This window comes from Quercus suber, unplaced genomic scaffold (assembly GCF_002906115.3).
Source record: "Quercus suber isolate HL8 unplaced genomic scaffold, Cork oak 2.0 scaffold_530, whole genome shotgun sequence".
NCBI lineage: Eukaryota > Viridiplantae > Streptophyta > Magnoliopsida > Fagales > Fagaceae > Quercus > Quercus suber.
This window is the reverse complement of record NW_027069979.1, coordinates 231,377-244,194: the sequence shown is the minus strand read 5'-3', so window position 1 is coordinate 244,194 and position 12,818 is coordinate 231,377. Positions and strand designations below refer to the sequence as shown.

General features: G+C 36.6%; 1 protein-coding gene across 1 annotated transcript; it reads right to left on the bottom strand.

The window, feature by feature from the left end:
• Positions 1-9,417: 9,417 nt before the first annotated feature.
• LOC112005290 (glutathione S-transferase L3) lies at positions 9,418-12,399 on the bottom strand. Its single transcript, XM_024037534.2, has 10 exons — positions 12,282-12,399; positions 12,057-12,131; positions 11,742-11,802; positions 11,438-11,524; positions 11,247-11,345; positions 11,051-11,153; positions 10,884-10,963; positions 10,506-10,613; positions 9,762-9,842; positions 9,418-9,645 (listed from the first exon to the last, which is right to left on the bottom strand). The coding sequence occupies exons 1-10, from the start codon at positions 12,290-12,292 to the stop codon at positions 9,637-9,639; spliced, it is 714 nt and encodes a 237-aa protein (XP_023893302.1). The 5' UTR covers positions 12,293-12,399; the 3' UTR covers positions 9,418-9,636.
• Positions 12,400-12,818: the final 419 nt, after the last annotated feature.

Genomic DNA, 12,818 nt, shown 5'->3' with positions numbered 1-12,818 from the left:
CATCCTACTACACACTACCCCAAACACCTGCCCCAACATTGTCTATACCTAACCCTAGCCTAAACACCTGCCTTATGGATGCAAACTTCATTGACTGCTTACAAAATATAACCCTCACTGTAGATGAAGAGATTGATATTACTGTTAACCAGGATCACCGTACTCAAATGTTGGAGGAATGTGCCCTTAGCCTTTTTGGTAGATTCCTTATGGATATATCGATAAACATCAAAGTTGCGAAATATCTCCTACGTTCAATATGGAAGTTCGAAAACGATCTGAAAATAGTTGATGTAGGTGACGAATTACTTCAATTTTGATTTAAATGGGAGAACCAACTAAACTAGGTACTAGACAACAACCCTTGGAGCTTTGATAACCACATGCTGGTACTCAAAAAGTGGACTAAGGGCTTATTTGGTAGACTGTAATAGGCGCTGTAATGTAATAGTTATTCCTATGGTTTAGTTATTCTTTAGTTTGGTTATGTTTTTATTACAAGGAATAATCATTCCTTATGAATAGCTATTCTTCAAAATGAGAAATAACTATTCCTCTTTAAAAGGTTGTATTAGCTATACCTTAGTAAGTGCAATAATTTCAAAACTTAATATATTTTCAAGTAAAAAAACCTTTCCATATACATCTAACAATTATAAAAAAAAATCATAAAAAATCATAAAAAATAACACATATTTCTCTTAAATTTAAAAATAACAATTTTTAAGGAAATATAATTGTATGAGTAAGAAATTTCCTAAAATAAATGTTAAGTTTCATTCTAATGTTATAACTCACAACCAAACTAATGAATATGTTTAGTTATTACATTACAATACATTTTATTCCTAGTAATAAAGATTACAATTCCTGTCGTAATCTCCATTCAGTATACTAAACGTACCCTAAGAGTATGACCCCACACAATGTTTGCTTCACCCATATACCTTTGTGGGTCCAAGGTCCCCCCTTTTCAATTACTCAATGAAGAGGTGGCTCGAGACATTGGGAAAGGCCTAGGAACAATAGTGGATATTGACAATATAGCCTTTAACTCAGACCAGACTCATTTCCTTTGCAACCGTGTTAATATTCCACTATCCAAACCACTCCGACAAGGAGGACCTATGCTTACTCCTGAGGGGAACAAAGTGTGGATTGCCTTCAAATATGAACGCATCAATGGCCTTTGCTTTACCTATGGCAAACTTGGGCATGAGATGAAAGCTTGTCACCAGAAGAGTCAAACACTGGGGGCATCGAGCATCCTTATGGTGACTGGATGAGGATTGGAGGCAAGCGTAGGAATGATGAAGGAAACCACAAGGAAATCAGCCCACCGGGAAGATCACGGTCCACATGGATGAACCAAGCGGCGATGCAAACTAGGTTTGGGAATGCATAGTTGACCAGGAGTGGCGATATTCATGGAAAGGAGCCAAATTTGGATTTTCTTGACGAAGAGATTCAAAAATCATAATTGAAAATTGCGGGCCCTCCTGATTTGAATCAAGTGGGGACACTAGTGAAGGCACGCTTCCTATGAAGACTGGCACTAGGAGAAAAACCACACGGCCCACCAAAACTAAGCCTTCGGCACATGCAAAAACTCCTTTATTTAAAGTGGGTCACAAAAGGAAGAACGTAAACCCGTGGGAAGACAACACAGAATTAGATGTTGACACTAAGAAACGAGCCAAGACAGAAAAGGTAGTTGATGCTCTCTCAACTACAACGGCGGAGCCTGGAGACTAGCCTTGTCGAGCCCAATGATTGCGATAAGCTGGAACTCTCGGGGGCTTGGGAACCGATCGACAATTCAAGTGCTCGCTGACTTGGTGAGAAGGAAAGCATCCACAATTTTGTTTCTCATGGAGACAAAATTGATTGTGAGAGAAATGATGCCGATTCGAGATGAACTAAACTTCCAATCCAAGCTGGCTATCTCATGTGATGGAAGGAAGGGTGGTCTGGCTCTTTTGTGGAAAAATGAAATTGAGGTCTATCATCAAACTTCCTTGCCTAACCATATTGATGTGCATATTGTTTCCCATGAGCAAGACCGATGGATATTGACTGGTGTGTAAGACCACCCAGAAGATCAGCGAAAAATGGAAACTTGGAGATTACTCTGTCACCTCTATGCACAAGCTTCTCTACCTTGGCTGTGCATTGAAGATTTCAATGAAATCTGTATCTCTGGGGGAAAAAATGGTGGCACCTCCAAACCATTAAGCCCTATGCAGATGTTCCATGATGCATTGCACAACTATGGATTGACTGACCTTGGGTATCAAGGGTACCCTTTCATATGGCGCAATAGTAGGCAAGGGCATGCCTTTGTTGAAGTGCGACTAGACAAAGCATGTGCGAGTATAGAGTGGAGAGAACGATTCCCTATGGCCAAAATCACCCACCTCCAAGTCTCTTACTCAGACCATGACCCCGTTATGCTGTCCACCATGGCTGCCACAAATCAACAATGACAACGGAAAAAACTACAGCATTTTGAGGAATGTTGGGTCTCTAACAACGAATGTGAAGAAAGAGTTCGGTCTTCATGGACCCGAACCCAAGTAAATGGGAGCCTAATATTTTGCCTGTTTGAAAAAATAAAGGCCTGTCATATGGAGTTCATTAATTGGAGCAAAGTGGCATTTGGTAACACTTGCTGTAACGACCCTACCCCAACTGTGTAGATATTGTCTGCTTTGGGACCTATACCCCTCACGGTTTTGTTCTCTCCCAAAGCACACAGCAGTGGGGGAAAAGGTTTTTATACATTGAAGGAAGGTCATTCCTTATAAACACATTCCCATGTGCTTCCCTAGGCGATGTGAGATTTCATGGAATGCAAGACCCCCCTTTTTGGGTCACTGCACTTGCACTCACCTAAATGAAAAACAACAGGAGTTATAGGAACTCATGGGGATTGACTATGGTAATAACTTGCAACAGATTAATGCAGTGAAAAAAGAAGTAAATGAGCTCCTGCACCATGAGGAAGTGTTCTGGAAACAACAATCCGGGGCGTTATGGCTACCTACAAGCGATAAGAACACGAGATTTTTCCACCAAAGAGCCAGTCAGTGTAGACGGAAGAACCATATAGAGGCCTACAAGATGAGGCAGGGGTCTGGCACACAAATGAAGGTGAACTTTTGAACATGGTTGAGGAATACTATAAGAACCTATTTACCTCTGGACACCCCATACAACTAGAGAACGTCCTGAACTCAGCTGACAAGGTGGTCACTGATGACATGAGAGATTCATTGCTCCAAACTTACACGGCTGAGGAAGTGAGAACAACGCTTTTCCAGATCCACCCATCAAAGGCTCCAGGTCCAAACGAGATGTCCCATTCTTCTTCCAAAAATTCTGAAGAATTGTTAGACTAGATGTCGCCTTAGCCAAGCTATCAGTTCTGCATTCAGGCAGGAACCTTAGGAAAATGAACTTCACTCATATACTGCTTATCCCTAAGAAGAATGAGCCACAACACATCATGGAGTATCAAGCTTGGCAAACGTTATCTCTCGGTTGGTCTCGAAAGTCTTGGCTAATCGGTTAAAGAACATTCTGCCAAACATTATCTCTGATGCACAAAGTGCATTTGTCCCGGATAGATTGATTACAGACAAAACCACAGTGGCCTTTGAGATGTTGCATCGAATGAGGAATAAACGACGAGGGAAGATTGGACATATGGCTGTGAAGTTAGACATTAGTAATGGGTGGATCTTGCCATGAACACAGTGCGCACAACAACCTATTTTGTATTCTTAAATGGAGAACCAGAGGCTACATCACCCCCACACGTGGGATTCGACAAGGTGACCCATTCTCTCCATATCTTTTTTTGTTTTATGCTGAAGGGTTATCTTCTTTGTTGAGACAGGTCATTGCATTGAATAAACTACATGTTATCACATCGTGACGAGGAGGAGTCCTAATCTCCAACCTCTTGTTTGCCAATGACAGCTTATTGTTTTGTGAAGCAACCCCATCGGACTGCCGAGAGCTAATGGCAGTGCTAGCTTGATATGAGGCTGCCTTTGGACAAGCAATCAATAGCCAGAAAACAATCTTATTCTTCAGTTGGAACACTAACCCAGAGACTAAGGAAGTTATCCGGGGGTTATTGGGAGCACAAGTGATGACTGACAGTGAGAAGTACTTAGGTCTACCCATAATTGGAGGCAAGTCGAAAATTTCAACCTTCAAGGAGCTTCAAGAGCGCATCACTAAAAGGGTCAACGGGTGGAAAGAAAAGTATATTTCTAAAGCAGGCCAAAAGATCTTGATTAAGACTGTCGCACTGGCTATCCCAACATACTCGATGGGCTTGTTTCAGATACCTAAGACTGTATGTGATAACATTAACTCGGCGCTATCGAAATATTGGTGGGGGGCAGACTCGATCAGAGAAGAAGGTGCACTGGATCAAATGATGAAGACTATGTAAACCGAAGACAAATGGAGGCATTGGATTCAGGGATATCAATGCCTTCAATTTGGCTATGCTTGCTAAACAGGCTTGGAGACTCATCATGGAGCCGCAGTTATTGTTTTGTCGAGTGTATAAGGCCAGATACTTCCCCACATGCTCATTTATGGAGGCTGAACTTAGGTCGAGCCCCTCCTTTGTATGGCGTAGCTTACTTTAAGCTCAAGACATAATCAAGGAGGGCAACACTTGGAAGATTGGTGATGGCTATACAATCGGAGTAGAGAGCCACAAATGGCTACCCTACCCTCTAGCTTTTGTCCTGGTGCAAACCGGAGCTTATGGGTTAGTGACTTGTCCACCCCTGACATTCATCAATGGAACAGAGCAGTAATCCAAGAGACGTTTCATGATAGTACACGTACTGAAATCCTCAAGATTAAGCTAGGAAATATGCAAACAAGAGATAGGCTCTGTTGGACGGAAAATAGAGCCCATAAGTTCATCGTGAAGTCAGCATAACACGTCGCTCTTCGACTTCAATAGCCAGATGTAGCAGAACATTCACGAGTTGGAAGGGACAAAATGGTCTGGAAGAAGTTGTGGAAGCTAAATATACCTTCCAAGGTTCGCATGTTTGCATGGAGGGCTTGCTTTGACATTCTACCCTCGAAAGTAAACTTGGCTCGTAAAAAGATTCAAGTAGACCCCAAGTGCACTACTTGTACCCAACAGGATGAAAATATTTGTCATGTCCTATGGCAATGCCCTTTAGCTTGGAATACGTGGGTGCTAGTACATGGAAAGATCCAAAAAAGCAGCTTTAGTGCAGAGAACTTTTTCGACCTTATAGCACAGATGGTGGATAGACATTCTAAACGGGAGTTGGAACAATGGTTGATGATATGCTGGTCGTTGCGGAATGCACAAAATTGGGCTCAATTTGACAAATTGCACTCCTACCCAATTACAATTGTCCAATCAGCCACCTTGCTTCTCGAAGAGTACCAGAGATTAGCTAGTTCTCTTCCCCCCAGTTAAGCCTATGGGTCAAACCACTAGGCTAACTAATTCTTTGTATTCTTTTATTTTAGGCAAAAATGCAAAACTGGCCCTCTAACTTTCAATCTTTTTCATTTCAGTCTTCTAACTTTCATTTTTGTTATTTTAGTACTTTTAACTTCCAATTTTTGTCAATGCAGGACTCTGTTAGAACTTAGTTAGGAGCTGTCGTTAATTGAGCTAAAACAACTTTGTTTTGGCCTTTTCTTTTTTAAATAAATTTCGGAATTTAAAGAAAAAAAATCTGTAAAAAAAAAAAAAACCCAAACCAACAGCAACGAGAGTCAAAAACCAAAAGAAGAAGAAGCAGCACACACAAATGTCTTCCTCAACCGTTATTCGAGAGCTACAGTACGATTTCGAAGCCAAATCTAACGATCTCAGCAAACTCCAAATTTGGGTTAGCAATGGCTAGATTGATTTTGGTGTTTGTGAGATATTAATGGGGTTTGTGTGATTAGGAAGATGGGTTCTCATATGCTGGATCTTCTATAACTTTAGTTTATGCTTATTCTTTGTTGTGCAAGGCTATTTCATTACAATAACACACTATGTGCTAATAAATTGATTTTTGTTTGAATTTTTTTTTTTTTTATATAAAAATTTCAGAGTTTTTACTTTTTATGCACATGTCTGAAATTGAAGCGCTCTAAGATGGCATATAATTTGTCAGATATTGCAAAAAATACCAAGTGAGAAAGAAGTACACTATCCAGCATGGCGAGAATGAGCTTAGCTTGGTGATGGGGCTCTGAATTGGATTTTTTTTTTTTTTTTCAAATTTTTTCAAAATTTTTTTCTTTAAATTCTGAAATTTATTTATAAAAAAAAAAAAAAACCAAAACGATGTCGTTTTGATTCAATAAAAAAAAAAAAAACCCAAACCAACAGCAACGAGAGTCAAAAACCAAAAGAAGAAGAAGCAGCACACACAAATGTCTTCCTCAACCGTTATTCGAGAGCTACAGTACGATTTCGAAGCCAAATCTAACGATCTCAGCAAACTCCAAATTTGGGTTAGCAATGGCTAGATTGATTTTGGTGTTTGTGAGATATTAATGGGGTTTGTGTGATTAGGAAGATGGGTTCTCATATGCTGGATCTTCTATAACTTTAGTTTATGCTTATTCTTTGTTGTGCAAGGCTATTTCATTACAATAACACACTATGTGCTAATAAATTGATTTTTGTTTGAATTTTTTTTTTTTTTATATAAAAATTTCAGAGTTTTTACTTTTTATGCACATGTCTGAAATTGAAGCGCTCTAAGATGGCATATAATTTGTCAGATATTGCAAAAAATACCAAGTGAGAAAGAAGTACACTATCCAGCATGGCGAGAATGAGCTTAGCTTGGTGATGGGGCTCTGAATTGGATTTTTTTTTTTTTTTTCAAATTTTTTCAAAATTTTTTTCTTTAAATTCTGAAATTTATTTATAAAAAAAAAAAAAAACCAAAACGATGTCGTTTTGATTCAATTAATGGCAGCCCCTAACTGAATTCTAACAGAATCTTGCATTGACAAAAGTTGAAAATTAGAAAACTGAAATGACAAAACTGAAAGTTAGAGAACTGAAATGAAAAAAAACTGAAAGTTAGAGGGTCAATTTTGCATTTTTGCTTTTATTTTATTATTTTACCTTTCCATTTGTTGAAGTTAGGTATCAGCCTATGCTGATCCATTTCCTGTCCTAGCTCTTCAGACACACCCATTTTTGTATTTCTCTTTTCATCAAACATACTTCTATCATTTTAGTCCAAAAAAAAAAAAAAAAAACACTCTTCTTTTGCATAAAAAAAAAAAATTAAATATAAATTGAATAGTGCTAGTGTAAATTTAATAATTATTGTATCAATCATATATTTTTGTACTACTTTACATAAATTTAATATAAATGAATTTTAGATTTAGTATATGTTTGGATACAGATGAAAAGCAGCGTGTTTTGCGTCTGCGTTTTTTTTTTTTTTTTTTGAGCAGTGATTTTTGACATTTTTGTTAGTGTATTGTTCACACCAGCAAAATAAGCGGTGGACAGTGCACACCAGTGGGTCGTATGCACTGTTCACAGGAGCCACAAATCTTACTTTTTGACAAACTTTTTCATTAAAAATGGGCCCCACAATACTATTCATACATTTAAAATTTATTTTGCTACAGTGTTTTTAGTTTTTAGCAAAATAAGTGGTATTCAAACGAATCCTTAATTAGCTAAATTAGGATACTTTTTTAATACCCTTAAAAGTTTAAACTTTGAAATTTGGATGATGTCATGTTGTTGACGTATTAGTAAAACATTGGTCATATTATAGAACATAATGTTGGGCGAGTGAGGAGCTTAGTAATTTCAATTTTTTTTTTATTTTTAACTTACGACACGATTTTTTTTTAAAATTATAAATTAAAAGAATACTGAACATATAGGAGAATAAATATGATTTTTATTTGATTTATATTATAAGAAATTAATTACAATATTCGATTTTTATAGTCATGAATATCATCGAAATTAGAATTGCAACAAAATTGAAGATGGTTTTTTGATGAAATCTTTCATTTTGTACAGTAAAAAAAGAAATTGTTGTGAAATTTAGTACAAAAAATCACATATAATGATATTTGGAATTTAAAATTATGTCTTTTATTTTTTGTTGAAGCAATTATTTCCTTATTTTAATTATACTTTGTTAATAATAAATAAATGATAGTTTGGATTTTTTTATAGGGTTAGGTTCAAGTTACACATGGTGTAACTCTAAGCAATGTTACACCACTCAATAACTTGTTATTGAATTAATATTTTAAAAATTCAACCGTTGAATTACATGTTCTTAACATACATGCCAATTTTTATATCAATCGGATGCTATTTACCATTTGATCTATAAGCTCATTTTTTATACATTATCTTAAACTACAAAAATTTGAAATTTAACAATTGATTGATGACATGACTATTAATCTTTGATCACCTCAAAATTTTGCAAGCATAAAGAATATATGAAGATAATGTAATCTAACGGTGGATTTGTCAATATTCGCATCCAATTAAAAAATATTAAGTAGTATAACATTGCTTAGAGTTACACCAAGTGTAACTTGAACCCAACCTTTTTTTATATATTAATTTAATTTTAAAATTTAGTATATTTCTTCTCGAGTAATGATTCTTTCTTATTTTTTGGTCATGCTTTACCCTCAATTCCCAAAGATGAAATCTTGACTCCTGCTCCCCACTGATCCCACTTTCTCTCCCCCACCTTTTTTTTTTCTTGCATTTTTTTTTTTTTCATGTTTAGAAAGAATGGTAGGCAGAGAAATAGCAGGTAGACCAGTAAAGTGTAGGCCACATCTATGATCTACCTCGACCTCAAAAATCCTTAGCTGTACAAGTAGAGTAAAACTGTAAATGGCTTTTGAGCTGTGCTTTATAGTTGGAGCTGGCTTTAGCTGTGGTTTATAGTTGAGCTTCTTAGTCCTATGAGTGCAGGTGGTGGCTCTTACAATGTGGTCTGAGCAACAGTGTGTGCAACATATCTACAAAGAGATCAATTACTGTGCAAACATGCTTTGCTAAGATGGGCCACACACGAGGATTTTATAATTTATGAAATTTTCCCACTGATTTGTCATTCCTCATTTGTATTCAGAGCTCCGGACTACGCATTCTGATAGTGTTTATACTTGGAACTATTTGGTTCTAGCATCAAGTTGAGGCAAATTGCCAAAATTGTCATTGGAAAATCCAGTTGTTAGAGAATCAACAATCAACAATCAACAATCAACAATCTGCTTCACAAGTCTTCAAAGAAACATTATTCCAAGGCCCAATTTTGTTGGAAAATATGATCAGAGATGAAAGAAAAGCACAATTTTTTTTTTTGCTGAGACACATATATAATATATTTAAACCAAGTTAAAAACATAATTATCATTTATCAACATACAATAACTGTTTTAGTACATTATGCCAAGTACCAACTTCTATTTATTTAAGTAATCCATGCATACTGATCACAAGCTCACACTGAGACAGTTCATATCTTCACCTAGTACAGAACACAAAGGCGCACAGCCACTTATTTAGCTAATTAATGTCCAAAAGCCCTGCTGGATTGTTCACTACTGAGCCTGTGAAAGAAAATTAGATTGAAGGATGGGTTAGCAAAAGGCATACTGTGGGAAATAAGAGAAGAAAAACTTCTACGAAGTCAAATTCATAATTCCATGTACTAAATGGACAGTACCAAGAAGCGGGCCTTGTAGAATTCAACGAGCTCTTTGGGATCCGTCTTTGTTGGCTTATAAGCATCAATCTTGTTTACCTCCTGCACAAGGTTTACCAAGAATAATTATAATTCAAAAAACCATAACACTGATACAATAGGAACTCGTGCCTCCTTTAAAGCCATGTTTTTCCCCCTTAACAACAAGTGGGGGAGCGGAGGGGGATTTGGACACAAGTTTTCCACCTAAGAATTGGATAATGTCACTAAGTTATAAGACTCTTAACCTTCAAAACCATGCTTTAAGTGAAGAGAATATAAATATTTTGTATATATAGCATTTGAATGCATGCCCCACCATGCAACAGGTAGATTGATGATTGTTTCTAAACGCAAACAGAAGAGTATGATCAGGCTCAATCAACTCAAGCAAAGGAAATCACAAATCAACAAAAGAGATCTTCCTCCAACTATCAATCAATCTACATTCATTATCCTTTAGGTTTCAGAAACAATACCGAAGACGTGTACTGCCTTTTGGGGGGACAAGGCAAATATTTTCTGTCACAACCTATTACAATTATCTATAGTAACTGCAGCCCCAATGTTGCAACTCAATGCCACAACTTCCAAGCCAAAGCTATCGGTTGATTCAGTTCCTATCAATGAGGCATAGCTTCTAGAACTAATTAATCTTACAAGCAGTAAATCTTAGACCACTAGAACTCACAATTGCCACTAAACATCATATGGGTTCTAACTTACCTCAATCCACTTTGCAAGTTTAGGCCTTCCTGCAGTTATGTCATAATTCCACAATGCTGAAAAGACGATTTGGAATCTTTCAACAAACGGGATGTAAGCTACGTCCGCCTGAAGATCACATAGCTCACAAATCAAAGGAGGAACACTCATATTATAGAAAATATCATTTAATTATCGTATTATTGGTTTCCACTTCCCATATATATATATATATATATAGCTAAACAGTCATTGTCTGTAGCATGCGTAAAATAAAATATTAAAATCTGAATCTTTAATATGTTTATAAAGATATACCAAGGTCAATGAATGAGCAAAAGGAAAGCAATACAGCACCAAAGAATGATAAAAAATAACATAATGGAGAAGTCAACTTACCAAACTGAACTCATGGCCAAGGAAGAAAGGCCCATCTTCAAATTTACTAAGAGCATTCTCTAGGTGGTCAAAAGCAGGACCTGATGAAAGTTGGAAGTTTTAGTGATTCCAGAGCTTCTATATAAAATGCTGACAAGACCCAAGAGGCAGCTAGTTTTAAATCTTACCAGCTTCTTTAATTGTGTCTCCTTTGAATGATGTGTACACTGTCTTGTTGACGGTATCGGTGTAGGCTATCAAATCTTCAGCGAACTGTTTTTTAGCATGATCCTACAATATTTTCACATCATAGATTTTGTCAAATTCCAAGAGAGGGAGAGTGTATTTTTTGTGAAGGGCCCAAATAAATTATGCAAATCTTACTTTGGGGAGAAGAGAAGGCCCTTCAAAGTTGCTGTCTATATATTTAATCAAATCAAGGCTCTCCCCAATAACTTTTCCATTGTGTTCCAATGAGGGTACCTGTTAATATGGAAAATTTGATGATCAATCAAGAAATTCAAACAGCTCAATCAAGTATGCATTAGATAGGCATATTTACAATAAAATATCACCTTGTTTTCAGGGTAGACTTTCTCTTTGTACCAAGCAGGCCTATTTTGAAGGTTAATTGGAACTACTTTAATCTTGTCATATAATCCCTGCACCTCGAGATACTCATCAACATAAATATTGAATTAACCAAAAAAAAAAAAAAAAACTAGAGAAGGAAAAGGACAAATGATCCCAGAAGAGCTAAAGGATCTGTCTTTTAATTGAAACTAGAAGCTAGAAAAAGCAGTATCAGACAACTTAAGATGAATTCTAACAACAAATTAAGGAATGGGAACAAAGAGGACAACGAGTGGTGAAAATAACCTTATAGTTCCTGGTGATCCACGTGCGCTGTGCATATGGGCATGAAAGAGAGATGTACAACCTTAAAAAAAAGAGAGTCTAATTCATTTTAGCACAAGGTATAAAAATAAAATCCAAAAATTACCAGATAGACAACAAATTTCACAACTTGTTGAGGTAGTGGAATGTAATTCTGAAACCATCACTGGTATCATCATTTTATTAATTTTTTGTTTTATCTTCAGGCTGTGAAATTTGTTGGGTCACTTATTGAAATCCTAATCAAAGACAGAGAGTAAAGACAGTGAATAGGACAAAATTGAAAACAGAAAGAACCTTGTAGTTCCATCAAACAGTGGAGGTGGTTCAGAAGTGGCATCCAAGGGTGGGGGAAGTTGCTCATTCACGGTTCTGTACAACCCATAACAACATAAGTAAAAACAATCTTATTTTTACCACAAAATTCAGAGAAACCCAAATGGAAAAACGAAAAAAAGAAAAGAAAAACCCAATTGAAAAATGAAGAGTTCTTGGTGATTTTTTGAATTTTGAGACACTTACGCTGCAGCCATGGATGATTTTTTTTTGTTGTTGTTGCGGTTGTTCACAGAGTGTTCCAACGTTTCTGCTTTATTTTCGAATTTGATACCAAATGGTGTCCAAGTTCACTGAGCAACCGTATATATAGGGGTTCCCAGACTCTGAAGTCGCGAGCAATGACGACATGTGTCCGTGACGAGGAAGAGAGAAGAATATTCTAGATGACGGATTGAAGAAGCGCAATGCTTGGATTAGAATCAATCACACAATTTTTTTTTTTTGGCCACAACCGCAGGGAGGCATTTTCTCTTCTTTTTTTTTTCTTTGATAGGAGGCATTTTTTTTTTCACTACTTATAACTTTGCTACGTGGTAATTTATGGTAAAAATTGTGTGATTCTTTGAATTTGATGTACTAGCATTTTTCATTCATGATAGTGTGTGGACGAGTTTTAAGACCATGCACTATTTCACAATTTTAACGTGATAGACTTCGAATGGTTGTTTATTACTTACATATAAATCTATTATTTTTTTTTCTTTTACCACTTATACTCTG

Coding starts and splice junctions, on each gene's coding strand:
- LOC112005290 (XM_024037534.2), bottom strand. Junction 11,803..12,056: donor CTGTTTGATGGAACTACAAG/GTTCTTTCTGTT, acceptor CTTTTTTTTAAG/GTTGTACATCTCTCTTTCAT. Junction 11,154..11,246: donor GGCCTTCTCTTCTCCCCAAA/GTAAGATTTGCA, acceptor AAAATATTGTAG/GATCATGCTAAAAAACAGTT.